Raw genomic sequence first — 19,365 nt, forward strand, 5'->3', positions numbered from 1 at the left:
ATAGTCAGAGGTAGCGGGGACGGCGTCATTACTAAAATGTTTGCTGCAGACAACTGACCTAGCTGAAGGCGGCCATTTATCACTGCTATCAGGACTTTCCTGTCGTGAAATGACTTTAAGCCATTTGTCACGCAAATCACAATTTGTTGGAAACTGATGAAATGAAATGCCAGTCACCTGTGAGGATTCACATTTGCAAAATGGCACACAACAATACACCATCTTAAAATATAAACAAATAAGTAAATGTATGTCTTTTTACAGTGAGCAGGGATTCTAAAGAGTTCCACACATCAAAATCATTGAATCCATAGCCTAACGAACAGCACAGCGTTTATAATTGCAAAGTTTTCATCATTTTGCACCATTATATCAAATAACTCTTTAGAATATTATATTACCAAAGTACATGCAAAATAGTCGAAATCAATAATTTCTCGCAACTTATAACCGGCAAAGTCAACTTACTTGCACACTGCTAACAAATAAACTCCAGGAAAATGTTCTTTCATCAACAATTCGACATTTCATGTCATAAGCCATATGTTAATTTACAGTGTAAACACCTGCGCTCTATCGGTGTTGTGCGAACTACATTCAATGTTCCACGAAATCATTGATGCGAAGGCCTTCCCAATCTCGTAGGCAACGGTTTATAACATACATAGATGCTCCTTGATATACAGTATTCAACTATAATCTACTTTCTCTAGTTCTTATTGTTCTATGGTTCTTGCGTAGCGTGCGTTTGTTGTTCTTGGATGTTGTTTATGTCCAGATAATGTCGAAGATTGTAATGTGTTATGTGTGTGTTAATTGTGGCAATGAGATGACGGACTTGTATAAACAATATAGCCCATCAGTGCTAAAATTAACGAATTGTGTGTGTGTCTCCATTTTTATTTCTTGTAGAATTTAAACCTTTTTCCATTATGCCACTTCAGTTTTTCCTCAGTTGTATATATATTTATGTTAAAAAAATCAAAGAATGGATTGTAAATTTATAGTTTGAGGGGGGTCTGCAAAAAACCGTATATAGTTGGCTTCTCTGTAAAAATATAATTTATAAAATAATTATTTTAAGGAATGAATACGTTGTAGTATTTACCTTATAAACACATAATTTGGATTCATAATAGGTTATGAGAAACTTGCTTTTGGGCAAGACAATTAATTTGGAGGTACATGCCATTTTAACTAGGAAAATATGAATTGCAATAATGGTCACTCTAGGAATGGTTTTTCAACAAAAGTAATAATTTGCGTCCAGATTTACCTGTTTTCAACTTGCTAAAATACAATTGTTTCATATTTAAAGGCTGTTTCTCAGAACAAAATTTCCTACACTATATTGCTGCCTGACCCATCCATGATCTGGGTATTTCATACAACAAAAAATAAAATTTTACACCACAATTTGTGTTGTATGCATGTACCTACATGTTTTTAATCTTGAGAAGAAAATGGATATGTCGGAGATCATCTAGAACATTAAAAGAAACATGAAATACACGAAAAAACCAACATAATTAGAATCTGCTGACCATAGGCACCGATGTACATTTGACTTGATTTCACATGACAATCAACAGGAAAACCAATCAGAAAGAAATATGTATCCAATAATATGTTAAAAAGGCATACTGTATAGTTTGTAATGAATCATAAACATCTGGAATGTAAAAATTTTCTAACTAAAAAACAATGCTTGTAATATTTTGTAATAGTAAAATGTGCTACAAGGAATGACAAGTGTTTTGAAATCACATTTCAAATTCACAATTACCATTACTGATTTTAATTATTAATTTTATTTACCCTTTCAATTGGCATATTTTATACAACACAAGATTTATTTTGAATGAGACCAGAAATGCAAGCGGTCATGCAATAATGACATTAAATGAATGCAGAATGAGGTAAAACCCACTGTCAGCTGAGGCCTGTTTGCAGGAGGTTCTTCTCTGGAAGCAGAGAAACACAGGCTCAAGAGCGTCTTGACATGCTAGTTCATTGCAATGCTGTGTAAGGTCAGAGACATACGTACCTAATGGGCATCATGAATCACCGCAGGATGACCCCCTGCCTTGGCAAGCGTTGCCTGTGCTTACGGGACCCAGTAAAGGCTCAAAGCAACTTACACTGATCTTTTAGGTCGGACAGGGTTGCATCTTGCACCCTTGCTTATGCATGTTATGGCATCAGCTTGACTCTAACAATAACATTTGTTCAAATGATCATGATTAGGCCTACAGTTATTGTTTTGCTAGAACATTATTACTTTACTTAGTTTTGTGTGCAGTTTGTATGGATATGGTTTTCCTGTGTTTTCCAGACCAGTTGCCGACGAGTGGCAGACAAGTACATAGAGTACGACCCGGTGATCGTAGTGATCGACCTCCTGCTCTTGAACCAGGAGGCATATCGTCACATCCTGTACAACACTGGCTTCCAGGTGAGAGTTCAGCTCCCAGTCTAGCTACTGACCAGTAGCAGACTAGTACATAGAGTACGACCCGGTGATCGTAGTGATCGACCTCCTGCTCTTGAACCAGGAGGCATATCGTCACATCCTGTACAACATTGGCTTCCAGGTGAGAGTTCAGCTCCCAGTCTAGCTACTGACCAGTAGCAGACAAGTACATAGAGTACGACCCGGTGATCGTAGTGATCGACCTCCTGCTCTTGAACCAGGAGGCATATCGTCACATCCTGTACAACACTGGCTTCCAGGTGAGAGTTCAGCTCCCAGTCTAGCTACTGACCAGTAGCAGACAAGTACATAGAGTACGAAAAGGTGATCGTAGTGATCGACCTCCTGCTCTTGAACCAGGAGGCATATCGTCACATCCTGTACAACACTGGCTTCCAGGTGAGAGTTCAGCTCCCAGTCTAGCTACTGACCAGTAGCAGACAAGTACATAGAGTACAACCCGGTGATCGTAGTGATCGACCTCCTGCTCTTGAACCAGGAGGCATATCGTCACATCCTGTACAACACTGGCTTCCAGGTGAGAGTTCAGCTCCCAGTTTAGCTACTGACCAGTAGCAGACAAGTACATAGAGTACGAAAAGGTGATCGTAGTGATCGACCTCCTGCTCTTGAACCAGGAGGCATATCGTCACATCCTGTACAACACTGGCTTCCAGGTGAGAGTTCAGCTCCCAGTCTAGCTACTGACCAGTAGCAGACAAGTACATAGAGTACGACCCGGTGATCGTAGTGATCGACCTGCTCTTGAACCAGGAGGCGTATCGTCACATCCTGTACAACACTGACTTCCAGGTGAGAGTTCAGCTCCCAGTCTAGCTACTGACCAGTAGCAGACAAGTACATAGAGTACGACCCGGTGATCGTAGTGATCGACCTGCTCTTGAACGAGGAGGCGTATCGTCACATCCTGTACAACACTGGCTTCCAGGTGAGAGTTCAGCTCCCAGTCTAGCTACTGACCAGTAGCAGACAAGTACATAGAGTACGACCCGGTGATCGTAGTGATCGACCTCCTGCTCTTGAACCAGGAGGCATATCGTCACATCCTGTACAACACTGGCTTCCAGGTGAGAGTTCAGCTCCCAGTCTAGCTACTGACCAGTAGCAGACAAGTACATAGAGTACGACCCGGTGATCGTAGTGATCGACCTCCTGCTCTTGAACCAGGAGGCATATCGTCACATCCTGTACAACACTGGCTTCCAGGTGAGAGTTCAGCTCCCAGTCTAGCTACTGACCAGTAGCAGACAAGTACATAGAGTACGACCCGGTGATCGTAGTGATCGACCTCCTGCTCTTGAACCAGGAGGCATATCGTCACATCCTGTACAACACTGGCTTCCAGGTGAGAGTTCAGCTCCCAGTCTAGCTACTGACCAGTAGCAGACAAGTACATAGAGTACGACCCGGTGATCGTAGTGATCGACCTCCTGCTCTTGAACCAGGAGGCATATCGTCACATCCTGTACAACACTGGCTTCCTGGTGAGAGTTCAGCTCCGAGTCTAGCTACTGATCAGTAGCAGACAAGTACATAGAGTACGACCCGGTGATCGTAGTGATCGACCTCCTGCTCTTGAACCAGGAGGCATATCGTCACATCCTGTACAACACTGGCTTCCAGGTGAGAGTTCAGCTCCCAGTCTAGCTACTGACCAGTAGCAGACTAGTACATAGAGTACGACCCGGTGATCGTAGTGATCGACCTCCTGCTCTTGAACCAGGAGGCATATCGTCACATCCTGTACAACATTGGCTTCCAGGTGAGAGTTCAGCTCCCAGTCTAGCTACTGACCAGTAGCAGACAAGTACATAGAGTACGACCCGGTGATCGTAGTGATCGACCTCCTGCTCTTGAACCAGGAGGCATATCGTCACATCCTGTACAACACTGGCTTCCAGGTGAGAGTTCAGCTCCCAGTCTAGCTACTGACCAGTAGCAGACAAGTACATAGAGTACGACCCGGTGATCGTAGTGATCGACCTGCTCTTGAACCAGGAGGCGTATCGTCACATCCTGTACAACACTGGCTTCCAGGTGAGAGTTCAGCTCCCTGTCTAGCTACTGACCAGTAGCAGACAAGTACATAGAGTACGACCCGGTGATCGTAGTGATCGACCTGCTCTTGAACCAGGAGGCGTATCGTCACATCCTGTACAACACTGGCTTCCAGGTGAGAGTTCAGCTCCCAGTCTAGCTACTGACCAGTAGCAGACAAGTACATAGAGTACGACCCGGTGATCGTAGTGATCGACCTCCTGCTCTTGAACCAGGAGGCATATCGTCACATCCTGTACAACACTGGCTTCCAGGTGAGAGTTCAGCTCCCAGTCTAGCTACTGACCAGTAGCAGACAAGTACATAGAGTACGACCCGGTGATCGTAGTGATCGACCTGCTCTTGAACCAGGAGGCGTATCGTCACATCCTGTACAACACTGGCTTCCAGGTGAGAGTTCAGCTCCCAGTCTAGCTACTGACCAGTAGCAGACAAGTACATAGAGTACGACCCGGTGATCGTAGTGATCGACCTCCTGCTCTTGAACCAGGAGGCGTATCCTCACATCCTGTACAACACTGGCTTCCAGGTGAGAGTTCAGCTCCCAGTCTAGCTACTGACCAGTAGCAGACAAGTACATAGAGTACGACCCGGTGATCGTAGTGATCGACCTCCTGCTCTTGAACCAGGAGGCGTATCGTCACATCCTGTACAACACTGGCTTCCAGGTGAGAGTTCAGCTCCCAGTCTAGCTACTGACCAGTAGCAGACAAGTACATAGAGTACGACCCGGTGATCGTAGTGATCGACCTGCTCTTGAACCAGGAGGCGTATCGTCACATCCTGTACAACACTGGCTTCCAGGTGAGAGTTCAGCTCCCAGTCTAGCTACTGACCAGTAGCAGACAAGTACATAGAGTACGACCCGGTGATCGTAGTGATCGACCTGCTCTTGAACCAGGAGGCATATCGTCACATCCTGTACAACACTGGCTTCTAGGTGAGAGTTCAGCTCCCAGTCTAGCTACTGACCAGTAGCAGACAAGTACATAGAGTACGACCCGGTGATCGTAGTGATCGACCTCCTGCTCTTGAACCAGGAGGCATATCGTCACATCCTGTACAACACTGGCTTCCAGGTGAGAGTTCAGCTCCCAGTCTAGCTACTGACCAGTAGCAGACAAGTACATAGAGTACGACCCGGTGATCGTAGTGATCGACCTGCTCTTGAACCAGGAGGCGTATCGTCACATCCTGTACAACACTGGCTTCCAGGTGAGAGTTCAGCTCCCTGTCTAGCTACTGACCAGTAGCAGACAAGTACATAGAGTACGACCCGGTGATCGTAGTGATCGACCTGCTCTTGAACCAGGAGGCGTATCGTCACATCCTGTACAACACTGGCTTCCAGGTGAGAGTTCAGCTCCCAGTCTAGCTACTGACCAGTAGCAGACAAGTACATAGAGTACGACCCGGTGATCGTAGTGATCGACCTCCTGCTCTTGAACCAGGAGGCATATCGTCACATCCTGTACAACACTGGCTTCCTGGTGAGAGTTCAGCTTCGAGTCTAGCTACTGATCAGTAGCAGACAAGTACATAGAGTACGACCCGGTGATCGTAGTGATCGACCTCCTGCTCTTGAACCAGGAGGCATATCGTCACATCCTGTACAACACTGGCTTCCAGGTGAGAGTTCAGCTCCCAGTCTAGCTACTGACCAGTAGCAGACAAGTACATAGAGTACGACCCGGTGATCGTAGTGATCGACCTGCTCTTGAACCAGGAGGCGTATCGTCACATCCTGTACAACACTGGCTTCCAGGTGAGAGTTCAGCTCCCAGTCTAGCTACTGACCAGTAGCAGACAAGTACATAGAGTACGACCCGGTGATCGTAGTGATCGACCTCCTGCTCTTGAACCAGGAGGCGTATCCTCACATCCTGTACAACACTGGCTTCCAGGTGAGAGTTCAGCTCCCAGTCTAGCTACTGACCAGTAGCAGACAAGTACATAGAGTACGACCCGGTGATCGTAGTGATCGACCTCCTGCTCTTGAACCAGGAGGCGTATCGTCACATCCTGTACAACACTGGCTTCCAGGTGAGAGTTCAGCTCCCAGTCTAGCTACTGACCAGTAGCAGACAAGTACATAGAGTACGACCCGGTGATCGTAGTGATCGACCTGCTCTTGAACCAGGAGGCGTATCGTCACATCCTGTACAACACTGGCTTCCAGGTGAGAGTTCAGCTCCCAGTCTAGCTACTGACCAGTAGCAGACAAGTACATAGAGTACGACCCGGTGATCGTAGTGATCGACCTGCTCTTGAACCAGGAGGCATATCGTCACATCCTGTACAACACTGGCTTCTAGGTGAGAGTTCAGCTCCCAGTCTAGCTACTGACCAGTAGCAGACAAGTACATAGAGTACGACCCGGTGATCGTAGTGATCGACCTCCTGCTCTTGAACCAGGAGGCATATCGTCACATCCTGTACAACACTGGCTTCCAGGTGAGAGTTCAGCTCCCAGTCTAGCTACTGACCAGTAGCAGACAAGTACATAGAGTACGACCCGGTGATCGTAGTGATCGACCTGCTCTTGAACCAGGAGGCGTATCGTCACATCCTGTACAACACTGGCTTCCAGGTGAGAGTTCAGCTCACAGACCCTCGGTGGAATTAGCCGGTGTTACTTATCTTTATTCGAGAGGAAACCCTTCCTTCACGGAGGAACTATTTCAGCTTTGGTGGAAGTGGTTGACTTTATATTTCTGTTAAGTCTGGTATTGGATTTGGAATCATGATTCATGTCACTATTTTTGTAGTGTTATTTTTACCAGAATAGACTTGGGTATTAAATAATGTTTGATTTTCTCACAAATGATACTACTAGGTATGTCTTTTTCATTTTAAGTTAATGTCAATGTTTGTCCAGTTTTAGAATATTTTGATGTTATTTATGTTTGGTGTTATTATAGTTTAGCATTACTGTAGTTTAGCGTTACTGTATTTTAGTATTACTGTAGGTTAGTATAATATTCTGAGGAAAGTTTAAATGTTAGGTAAATTGAATCCATCTTAGTTGTCAGTTGAATAGATCCTTTGTTACCGATTCTTGATTTCTTGTTTTGTATTTGTTTTTGTTCACATTTAAATATTGTGGATCCAGTAATTGTGTGTTTTAAACAGTATTTTATCTATTTATTTATATTTCAATAAACACAAGCTAATGAAAGTTAATTTGGTAATACAAAATTAGGATGGCTGTAATGAATAAAGATTTTAATAGCTTAAAAATTAGAATTTATAGTATTATTTGCCATTAAAATTTCAAAAATATGACCAAATTAAAAAAAAATCACGGGATACAATGAACAGTTTCTGTACAGTTCCTAGTGGCTCAGTTAAATAAGTTGTAAAATGCCCTGAACTCTTACAAGCGAGCTGGCTGCGAGGAGAGACTGGGGTGTGTTCCCCTTCGTGCATGACTGGGGTGTGTTCCCCTTCGTGCATGACTGGGGTGTGTTCCCCTTCGTGCATGACTGGGGTGTGTTCCCCTTCGTGCATGACTGGGGTGTGTTCCCCTTCGTGCATGACTGGGGTGTGTTCCCCTTCGTGCATGACTGGGGTGTGTTCCCCTTCGTGCATGACTGGGGTGTGTTCCCCTTCGTGCATGACTGGGGTGTGTTCCCCTTCGTGCATGACTGGGGTGTGTTCCCCTTCGTGCATGCGCAGAGCGCGGCCAGGCGTTACGGTCTCTGGAGACCTCCAAGTAACGGCATGTGGTTGCTACACTTCCAGTTAACTTCTGCATTTTCGCAGTGAGTGCTAGGGCTGCGTACGTCATGCGATTTTGTGTTTGAGACCTTTCTTTCTTAAATACTGTTTGCCAGGCCCTCTGAATTCTCTTTGGACATTGTAACAAGTCACAATCATGCCCGGCTAAGACGACGACTGCTCCTTGCAATACAAAAACCCTTGAAAAATATCCCATCCAAATTTGCAGGTAGTATGATGTAAAATTCAGTTAAATATTACGATTATTTGAAGGCTGTAATTCGTTGAAGTGAAATAAAATTGTTTTAAATGCAACTTTAAATTCATATTATTGCAAACTTAATAGTTAATAGTCAATAATAATACAAAAGTAATATTTTCATAGGTTATATTTACTAGCAAAATTATTTGAAAAAAAAAGTTTGCATAGGTGTACTTATGTATGCACGTTAGAAGTTTATCTTACCTGGTGTGGTAAAAAACTAACTTTGATTTTAAATGCAAATAATTAATAGAAATAAAATAATAAAAGGACTGGAGTGATATTATAAACACGGTTGGTAAAGTATATTTCCAATAAAAATAAAAAAATAAAATAAATATTTAATATTAAATATTAATTTAAACATTTGCATAAATTTAATTGCTGGCCGAGGTGTTGCTCCGTGCTGTGCCGTGCCGTGTGTGTGTGTGTGTGCAGAACCACTGGAAGCTGGCCGTGGTGTTGCTGCTGGTGGAGGCGTATGCTGAGTGGACGAGTGTGCAGGGCCGTTCCTCCGACGCGCTCTCCCCCTCCTCTCACTGGTTCCAGGGCGAAGAGCAGTTCTACTTCACCTGCATTTACTCCGTGCTTGGTGAGGCACACTGCGTTACACGTCCTGTTTCCTTATTGATATTTGCCTGTCAATGATAACTATTATAATCTATTCTAATTTACTAAATAAAATAAGTATTACTTTTTTTACATTATGAAAGAATTTCAAGTTCAATTTTTTTTTTTTTTTAGTTTTAATCATGTAGGTGATGACAGTATATATAACATGCGAGTCACATGTCATCTAGAGAACACGTTCAAACACACAACATTGTGCTCTTGCTCTTTTGTTTGCCCCATATTAAGAAACAAGATGAGACTTGGAGTAAGATCGTCACGTAGGACCTTGTATGTGGAAGGTAGACGTACTGTGTTCGTCCACAGAGGTCTTACTGAGCTCCTAACCATGCGAGCGTTCATTGGAGTCGGGTGGGCTTGGGTTCGAACCCACACCCTCATCTCGCCAGCGTGACACATCATCGGCCACTTTTGGGCAGGCCACCAATTGTGTTTCTGATCTACTTGTTTGATTGTGGAGATGACAAACAATATATATAATTGTCATCACAAATTCTGTTGTAAACAGTTTTATAGGAATTGTAATTTTAAAGAGATTTTTAAATGACTATTATGAAAAGTGACAGTTTTGTTTTTTAACCTGTTTGACTAACTGAAATTCAGATGATGTCAGGGCAATGTTTAAATAGTCCTACAAGTGTTTGTTTCATAGTGACGTGTAATCTTGGGGTCACGGGACTGCTACTGACTGCTTTTTTTTTGAACTTATTTATAATTGGCAAAGAATAAATGAAGTTATGATTTTGGTTGCAAATAATAATTGTTAATGCATACTACCAATTTACAATATTTAAATACTAATGTGTTACCATAAGGTACTGTTTATCAAGCAATATTTATTCAAGTTACATGATAAATATGGTGAAAGCAAGGTCAATAGAGCCAAATAATATTTTATGTATTATAATGTGAGTATATTTTAATTCCATCCAGTTACATTGTGATGTAGGAGAAATTAAAAATGTATCAAATTAAAAGAGGTTGTAAATATAAGAATTGAAGATAGGTATAGTAAACATGAAGGGAGGTGCGTGTAAGGAAAGGAAATGCCACATGGTCCAGGCTGCGGGATGTTCTTCTCGCTGGTGGCAGCAGTGACGAGTGCGAGGTGGTGGCTGCTCCCCGCCCACAAGCCCCCCACCTACAGCTTCCTAGTGCTGTGGAAGGGCATAGTGCTTGGAAGCTTCTGCCGCTTTCTCTTCATCCCCAGCCTGATCTGGGGACAGGTCGGCTCCTGGCACCATGTCTTCATCACCGGCTACACCCTGCTGGCCCAGCTGAGGGCCTACTCCGGTACGTCGTAGCCTCTACCTCTTCATCACAGCCTCTACCTCTTCATCACAGCCTCTTCCTCTTCATCGCAGCCTCTACCTCTTCATCACACATACACTCTACTGGCCCAGCTGAGAGCTTACTTCTGTATGTTGTAGCCTCTACCTCTTCATCGCAGCCTCTTCCTCTTCATCGCAGCCTCTTCCTCTTCATCGCAGCCTCTACCTCTTCATCACACATACACTCTACTGGCCCAGCTGAGAGCTTACTCCTGTATGTTGTAGCCTCTACCTCTTCATCACAGCCTCTTCCTCTTCATCGCAGCCTCTTCCTCTTCATCACCCATACACTTTACTGGCCCAGCTGAGAGCTTACTCCTGTATGTTGTAGCCTCTACCTCTTCATCACAGCCTCTTCCTCTTCATCGCAGCCTCTACCTCTTCATCACACATACACTCTACTGGCCCAGCTGAGAGCTTACTTCTGTATGTTGTAGCCTCTACCTCTTCATCGCAGCCTCTTCCTCTTCATCGCAGCCTCTTCCTCTTCATCGCAGCCTCTACCTCTTCATCACACATACACTCTACTGGCCCAGCTGAGAGCTTACTCTTGTATGTTGTAGCCTCTACCTCTTCATCACAGCCTCTTCCTCTTCATCGCAGCCTCTTCCTCTTCATCGCAGCCTCTACCTCTTCATCACACATACACTCTACTGGCCCAGCTGAGAGCTTACTCCTGTATGTTGTAGCCTCTTCCTCTTCATCGCAGCCTCTTCCTCTTCATCGCAGCCTCTTCCTCTTCATCACCCATACACTTTACTGGCCCAGCTGAGAGTTTACTCCTGTATGTTGTAGCCTCTTCCTCTTCATCACAGACTATACTCTGCTGTCTCACGTGAAGGTTTACTCTTGCACAAGCAGGTATTACTATGCTTTGGAAATACTTGCATACTGTTTTTTTTTTATTTCGTCAATCAAAAACATGCATTACCCTTAAAAATTAACATGTATACATATCTATACTTGAAGGAAAAATTCTTCTCATTATTACTTTTTTGGTTTGAAAGGTTTGTTAAAACTATTTATCAACCAGCATGTAAAATTGATAATTTGATTGTTTGTAATTTAATACAGTTATTTTATTGGAATTAGAACTGGGCCGATGCCGATCCCCGATCGTAATAATCGGCCGATTTTGTTAATTTTGCTGATCATAATGATCGGCAAAACATAGCCGATTATTTGAGCCGATCATTGGTCTCCTACTGAAATCTTATAACATTGATTAATTACCTATACCTAACAACTTTCATGTTTTTTTACGGTACTTTTCGGGAAGAAAATTCAATTATTCATCGAAAAATATAAGGATTTAATCATTTAAAACTAACCACACACAAAAAAATATACCAATAAAGGAAACAAATATAGCGTAAGTTTTATAAACATTGATCAGTTGCATATCTAAGTATCAATTTCCACGTATATTTACGGTACTTTTGGTATAATAATTTTCCATTATACTATTTGCAAAGTTATTTCTTATCATTTACGAACCGAAAACTATGTATTTGTTTACCATTTACGGTTAATATTACCGCAATGGCGTATGGCGACTGTTGTTTAGGTTGGTTATGTGACGCCAGAGATTAGAGTGACGCGCGTCGTGCGACGGAATTCGTACGGATTAATGGCTCTAGTAGTCTCGTGGTTAGTAAACAACTACCTCTTCTGGAATTAATCTATTTAGTTTTTCTCGCTAAATATGGCCTGTTGAAATTTTTTTTTAGCAAAAAGTAAAATTCTTATCCTGTTTAGTGTGAAATAGAGCTTATTTTTCTTTTGTATAAAAACCTGGTTGATGAAGAGTTTTGTTCCCCATTTAGTGGTATTTCGTATTCACAAATTAACTTACAATCGGGAATTATTGAAAGTTTGTTGGCGGCACTGGGGGGAAGGAAGGGCAATAAAATTATCATCGCTGTCTACCGGCATACACAGATCACAGAATGACGGAGTTGTGATTAGGTGAATATTTGGTTTGACCTTATTACATTTTAACGCAGTTAATTGTGTGTGCATGTGTGTGGTGATTTTAAGTAATCATGTCAATGAAAAGTAGTTTTGTCTGGGAATATTTCACTGTTTATAGTGATCCGTCAAAAGCAACGTGTAATCAGAGGTACTTGAAAGGCTCTAATCGGCTCAGAATATCGGCAAGATCGGCAGCAGATGATCGGCATCGGTATGATCGGCAAAATAGGTGATCGGCCCAGCTCTGTTCCCAAAACAAGTGATGATGTTGCAGTCGTTTGCAACGTGTCACTCATGGCTTCCGCAGTCGTCATCACCCTGGGCATCGCACTGAAGTCCCTGGAGACGCACCAGGTGACCTCCTGGGTGCTGGGCACGGCCCAGAGCTGCCTCTGTCACGGCTCGAGCTCCGCCGGGAACCACTCCGGCTCCTGCCTCGCGTGATCCGCACCACTGCGCTCGGCTCAGCAGTTGCTTTGCACCGCAACATCAGCGGAGTATTAACACTATATTTATTATTGTTTTTCAGTTATTTGAAAGACTGTTTTTCACCACACTATTTTTGTCAGTTTATTTCTTTAAAACTCTTAATTTTTTTTGTTGTGTTGTGTTTTTTTGACATATTTTATTTTTTTAATTTCCTCATGACCAGTAAGAGAAGAAACGAGTGACGCTAATGCGTTTTTAGGTAATTATGGCATAAATAATAAAAACTTTAATCTATGTATTCATGTCAGTTCTAAGTGTGAAAACTTATTGAATTGTCATAACTGAGACGTGATACATTCTTGCATTGAGGGTTACAACCCAGAGGTGTGCTTTAAGGAGTAAGCTTGTCCCGGCACATTTGAGTGTTAGTAACTTTAAAATTAATTTGATTCTAATGACTTTTGAGATAAAAATTTGCTGTAAATATTATTTTTCAGAAGTTTTGTACTGTTGATGACTATTGCCCACCTTACTGGCACCGCTATTAAGCTTTTGTTTTGTCATTTATTTTGCAGATTTCCTTGGACACAGTTCGAAAAGTCTGTAACTAAACTTTGTCCCATATGTTTTATATCAGGAATTACCAAATTATCAGTGTCTTTGAGTGTTCCTATGTTATGATTCTGGTCCATGTGTAAAATCAAGTGTTCATGTTTATTATATTTTTACTTTTAATAAATTTTAAAGTAAAACTATTTACTACTTTATAATTTTATTTTGTTATGATGCCCAACTAAATGACTTGTACCAATATTGTCAACAGTAAATTTTACTCTGAGTAAGGGCAATAAATCTTAATATTCATTAGTGAATGTGTGATATTGTGTTATTGCAAGAAAAGTGGTTCACAAAGTGTGTCTTAGTACAGTTGAAGTCGGCCACACATGGTCTCTGTAACAATAATATTATTATGTATTTATTTTAGTTTGTATCAGAAAGAGTTTTCAAGATTCTAATGGTTGTGTTCTTTAAATAATTCTTGCAATGAGGAATTTTTATCAGTGCAGTTTTTTGGACAGATCACATTGCAGTTTTGCACTGTTTTGTCATGGAAAAATTCCAAAAATCAAAAAATAAATAAAAGATAGGAAGATATATTCACAGAAAACAAGTCTGAATCAACTGATGTTGGACAAATGTAACCAACGATCAGGTATTATGGACAACACAATGATGACAGCATGGACAAAAAATGTTCAACCTCTAAATATCTTTGCAAATGTCATAGCAATGGTGTCATCTCAAATGGACTAACTGTAAAGTGTCCTGTTAACAGCAAACAGGCTTAAAGCTATAGCTATTTTCAACAAGATAATCCTCAATGAGAAGAAATATCACAAATGAATAGTTTATATTACAATTGTTTGATACAGGACTAGATGTTACCAAAAGCCCGTACATATGTAGATATGTATATGCTCAAGTGCAGACCTTCATACAATAAACAGAATAAAATGCTTAAAGCTCGTGAAACAGGTAAGCAAACCCAACTAGGTAGCACTCTTAACAAGACTACAGAATAATAGAGCTACATCAACACGAGAGCAGTACATAAGGGGCTAGAAAAGACACACAATGCAAATACAACATGAAAAAACGGGCGTGACAGAGCAATTAATCACACCCTAAACAAGCACTGCCTGTCAAAACTACATATGACAAAAGAAGTGGGCTCAGGGTTACACAGCCATGCAAACATGATGCTAAATAAATGTTAGAGACTAAGGGTATCCCTAAAGGTAAAACATTTATGACAGCTTGACTGTAAAGGACAAGAGTGTTAACGAGAAAACACACTGGCATCCAAGCATGGTCACGAACCCATCGAATACGCCAATAAAAATGTTAAACAGTGCAAAACAACATGACTTAGGCTAGACAAAAATAAGTTCACAACCACATAAACAGAAAGGTAATTGAAGAGACCAGACAGGCAGTTAAACAGCATTACAAATCTAATCACCAAAACAATAAGGTGCTGCTAATGATGCATGGAATATGCTTATACGTGGAATGGCCACTGACCTCATTTGTCAATCAGCACTACAGAAAAAGAAAGAGCCTCAACTCACAAACACAAAGAAACAAAAGTTGGATGGCAGTGGCCGAAACAGAAATCCGGAATAGCTACAACATACCAAGGCATCGAAGGCAAGAAGTTACCATGCACGAGACGCATCACTGGCTGTGCCAAGTCGCTAAGGGTCACCACTCTAATGAATCAAGTCAAAATCACTCTTATGCCCCGAGAAATCTTCACTGCGCCTGAGCAGAACCGTCAGAAAGGAAAGCCTCAGGTGCATTGAAATAATGTGAGGTCTCCGAGGAGCTCAGGGGTGAGGGGGGAAGGAGTAAGAAGGGAGAATAGCGTACACTCAACATTTTAAAGCTAATGGTTAAGAAACTACTTCAACTTAACCGTGCATATATCTGCCGGGAGCAGCAACGTAACTTGAGTCATCAACATAGAACCACAGCTCGGACGTCCAAGCTCAGCCCTCTAGTTGAATACCTGAACATGTGGTACTGGTCGACTACAGCAACATAATCACCATCAAGAGACTGCCGCTAGCACAGATGTGTTTCAGGTGTAATTAACAACTTGTAATAAGTGTCCAACATGTCCCACTTCAAGCCAGCAATCTTCTTCAGCCACGAGTCTAGGTTACCTTGCTGAGACTGATGATCCACCATATCTGCTGATTAGACATGAGACAGTCTGGTGCCCCAGACATTGTTCATCTCAGAGCCTTGTCAGTAAAGTGCTAGGCTCACCCCAAGCATCAGTTACATGATTCCAGGGAATGGCAGTGCATTAAATTAATTAATCTATGAGTTGCTCCAGTTAATGCTCATTCTTTTATTTAAACTACGTATTTAAGGAACTATTGTTAGCGCACCCAGCGTCACTACAAGCAGGTCCATCAATTGGGAATTGTTTATATTCCTTTCAGTTAATTATTTCATACTTTGTATTTCTGCATATTTTTGTCATATTCTACACAATTATGTTGTCCATGGGATAGACAAGTGTTTTGGTTTGGAAGGTAACGCATGTCCAGGTACAGGGATAGAGACGGCCACAGCCTGCTTGTGTGTCGGCCTCGCGCTGGTACAGGGTGGCCGCTGTCGCCAGCAGCAGTCACACCAAGCATCTTCCGTCGTGCTGCTGTAATTTTTACTATTTTTCTTCCATTCCAGAAAACTACATGATACTTGTGTGTGTTAATGAATGCAAACTCTGAGGTCCTGTGCCGGTGTACGCCACACTATGTACCATGTAATTTCATATTTTGATTTTGGAAAACATTTAGAGATAGAAAAATAGTAACTGGGTTGTGCCTTCATTAAAGAAAATTAAATAATTTTTAATCTTAGTCATTAATTATTTAACTAAAATTGATCATTGGAATTTTTGGTTTGGCTTGTATTATTTTATGCATATATGTTTTCTTATGAAGTAATAATATATGTATTGTGTTATTTATTCTTTTCATTGAGTATTGAGCCAGTTCTAGAGCTTCTAGTGTTCCCAGGAACATGCATCATCTGTGTGGTGCCAGGCAAGCCAGTACACAGTGTGCAGCCGTGTGTCTCGCCATCCAAACAGGTTTCAGCAGGAGCTGTGTTTAAATACTTCTTGCAAGCCAAGTTTGAGTGTACTATCTGCCATTGGTTGAGAATTTCATCATAGAATGTCAAATGAAGAGCTTCATTTACGTCCAATAAAAGACAACATTAAGGCAGAAAATAATAATTTAGTGAACCAAAAACATTATACAGCTTTGATTTTGCATTCAGTTGATTGCTGTTCCCCCGCCCGGACTAGTGCGCAACGCGACTGGCGGGGGGGGTGTCTCCAAGGCACTGCTGCACGCCACAGTCACGGGCACTCGGGCCGTGGGAACGGGTACTCTGGATGCTGCTCCACCCTGCAACATGAGACAAGCGCGCCGTGCGGTCCTGGAACTAGTAGCAAGGACGTACGCCTCTGGTGTCACTTTATGATGATGAATGCATCCCCGCTAAAGCAGCTGATGTAGCAGGTAGCAGAGAACACGTCGGCAAAGTCCCTAATTAAGCTCTAGGTACAACAGAATTCCTCGCTGAAGCAGAAATGTGTTAAGAAGAATCTGTGCTAAATAATTAGGATTTTGCTTAGACCATTTCTTCAATTTGAATCAAAGTTGTGATGGAGATCCAAGTATTTGCTGAAGTAAATGTATCAGCACATCTACAACACTGTATTAAAACATTAATAAATCATTGTGTTAGTGTTCAGCCTCATGTTAATTAAGGTCTTTGTTTTGTATATGGTGTGTTGCTGAGGAGACTGCCATCGTGTTGGTCATATTCATAATGTAAAGTAAGTGTGCCAGAAAACTGTGTGGAGATATTTCTTTGCGCAATAACTTAGGAACGTACAGTCTTCCAAGTCAAGGCGGGCATCACAGACACCCCTACCATTATCATTTGACCAAAGGTCGGAGGGTCTTCAAGATTCAACATTGTAGTCATTAGCTGCTGGTTATTTACATAAGTGTAGCTCCAGCCACATGTGGTTTCAAGGCCTGGCATCAGGCATAGAACAAGACACTGTACATAGCGCCATATACAGTGACCCCATGTCAATAAGAACCATCATACCAGAAATGGTCTTATAGTGATTTTATAAGTAGTGTGCCAAACATTAAATCAGTATCTCTGGTGGCTGCAACTGCAGGAGATACCTCCGTACATCACCCCTGCTCCCTGCCATAGCCACGTGATGACATCGCACTCTTAGTTGAGTCCTAGCTCTACCTGTGAACTGACCTGCAGGGCTCTTCAATTAGCCTAGTTGGCGCCCTTAGCAGTCATCCGACACTCCAACATCATAGCAGAGAATGTCAGGATGACAAGTGTATGAATAAACTGCCTATAATGTGGACAGATGTTAAGCAGTCTGTACTTGATGATATCCACACTGTCTCGTGCTGATTAAGAATACTATATTATGTACATACCAAATGCATTGAAAATTGGAGAGCTTCTACAGCAATGACTAACATTGGCACGAGTTTTCTAGAGATGCTACCATCCGGCTGATAACATAGGACTCTGCTACCCTTTGTTTTGCTCCATATTCATAGTGCTGGTGTTACTGATTTGTCTAAACTATGTTGTAAGGTAGCAATGTACATTAAAGTGTTGAGTGGTGTAGTGATCCTGGCTGGTGACTTGCCAGCCTCAACAAATGAGCGGGGTTATGCCATCTCATTACGCCTCGTAGTATCCAGTGACCCCAATAGGGACGAGGAACCAGGAAGTAGAGACTACTGCTTATGGCTGCAGTAATAGAGCAGTGTCCACCAATGCAGAGAGCTCACCCCTTCCAGAACCTGAAGTGGATGATCCGGCCTGCCTCACCGTGGTCCAGCGCGTTGAGCACGCTCATCTCGTTGTCGCTCAGCTCGAAGTCAAACACCTGCGAGGGACCGCAACAACCAACCTTTAGCTTCAGCTGTTTATTATTGTTCGCACTGTATTGATTTGCTTCTCAGAGCATATTTAGTCAACAATTATTATATAATTTACCTAAGGTATGTAAATCATAAATAATTAGCATTATAAAATAACTTAAATAATGCAAGGGAATTATGTGAATTTTCTCATTGCTACAGAGATTTGCCAGCCAAATAAACCAATAATATTTTGAAGGTGCTAAATAAAAAACATTAACAAATGAGCATTAAAATTTGCCCAGTACAGGTTTGCACTCTCACAGATCCTGAATTTTTATTTGGATAACCTAGAACAGTCCTATAAATTCAGACTTACGGTTTTCAGGAAAATTAGACAGGTGGGAGATCCTGCGCCCGCTCTTTCTCGTAGGCATGGCAAGGAAGGGGGGAGGGAAAGGCTCTGAAAAGGCTTGAACTTCCCCCACATCCTATGATAGATGGCGCACCTCGTACTTGGTCATTTCTCTACCTGCTGAAGAGCGGTCCCTGCCTTCGTCGCTTCGCGTCGCCTCGTTCATCTCGTGGGCACGAGAGTGGCAGCCGGCTTGTGGACTGATACAATGTTCGACTGGTCTTCTCGTGCCTAGCCCGCTTGGATTAGCACCAAGCCCTTTCACGGCGATTCAAAATACTATTGCACCCGAGACCGCACACCATTTAAGCACCCTGCAGCTGAAAGCCCGGGGCTGTTCCTGGAAGGACAGGACATGAGCGAGCTGGGTAATCCTGCATGAACACCGCTGACATGGTCAGGACCCAGTCCGCCATACCGATTTACGTCGCCCTTACCATGGCCTGGCTTGCAATCAGGAGCACTTGTAAAACATTTTTCAAATGCACGAAAAGAGAAAAATCGCGTAATAAGTGCAATAAAGTTGTGAGTGCAGCTATGCCAGCAAAGCC

At 42.4% G+C, this 19,365-nt stretch overlaps 2 protein-coding genes across 4 annotated transcripts in view; one reads left to right on the plus strand and one right to left on the minus strand.

Moving 5' to 3' along the window:
* Window positions 1–19,365, minus strand: part of LOC134530058 (1,5-anhydro-D-fructose reductase-like) — a 166,617-nt gene that overhangs the window by 121,608 nt on the left and 25,644 nt on the right. Inside the window, exons 6-7 of one of the 2 annotated variants that reach the window (XM_063364607.1) lie at window positions 18,328–18,425; window positions 16,697–16,890 (exon numbers count right to left, since the gene is read on the minus strand). In XM_063364607.1, the coding sequence (XP_063220677.1) occupies window positions 16,842–16,890; window positions 18,328–18,425 (147 nt within the window). In that variant the 3' untranslated portion in view covers window positions 16,697–16,841. Of the gene's footprint in view, window positions 1–16,696; window positions 16,891–17,723; window positions 18,426–19,365 lie in introns of those variants that run through there. The other variant, XR_010074769.1, reaches the window with a different exon arrangement.
* Window positions 677–13,653, plus strand: LOC134530060 (protein ARV1). Of its 2 annotated transcripts, none has more exons than XM_063364611.1 (5): window positions 677–883; window positions 2,336–2,455; window positions 8,973–9,126; window positions 10,227–10,457; window positions 12,777–13,653. In XM_063364611.1, the coding sequence occupies exons 1-5, from the start codon at window positions 782–784 to the stop codon at window positions 12,911–12,913; spliced, it is 744 nt and encodes a 247-aa protein (XP_063220681.1). In that variant the 5' UTR covers window positions 677–781; the 3' UTR covers window positions 12,914–13,653. The 2 variants fall into 2 exon arrangements, with proteins under 2 accessions (XP_063220681.1, XP_063220679.1); XM_063364609.1 differs by having other exon boundaries at window positions 681–883; window positions 12,744–13,653.

The sequence above is a fragment of the Bacillus rossius genome, chromosome 3 (genome assembly GCF_032445375.1).
Source record: "Bacillus rossius redtenbacheri isolate Brsri chromosome 3, Brsri_v3, whole genome shotgun sequence".
NCBI lineage: Eukaryota > Metazoa > Arthropoda > Insecta > Phasmatodea > Bacillidae > Bacillus > Bacillus rossius.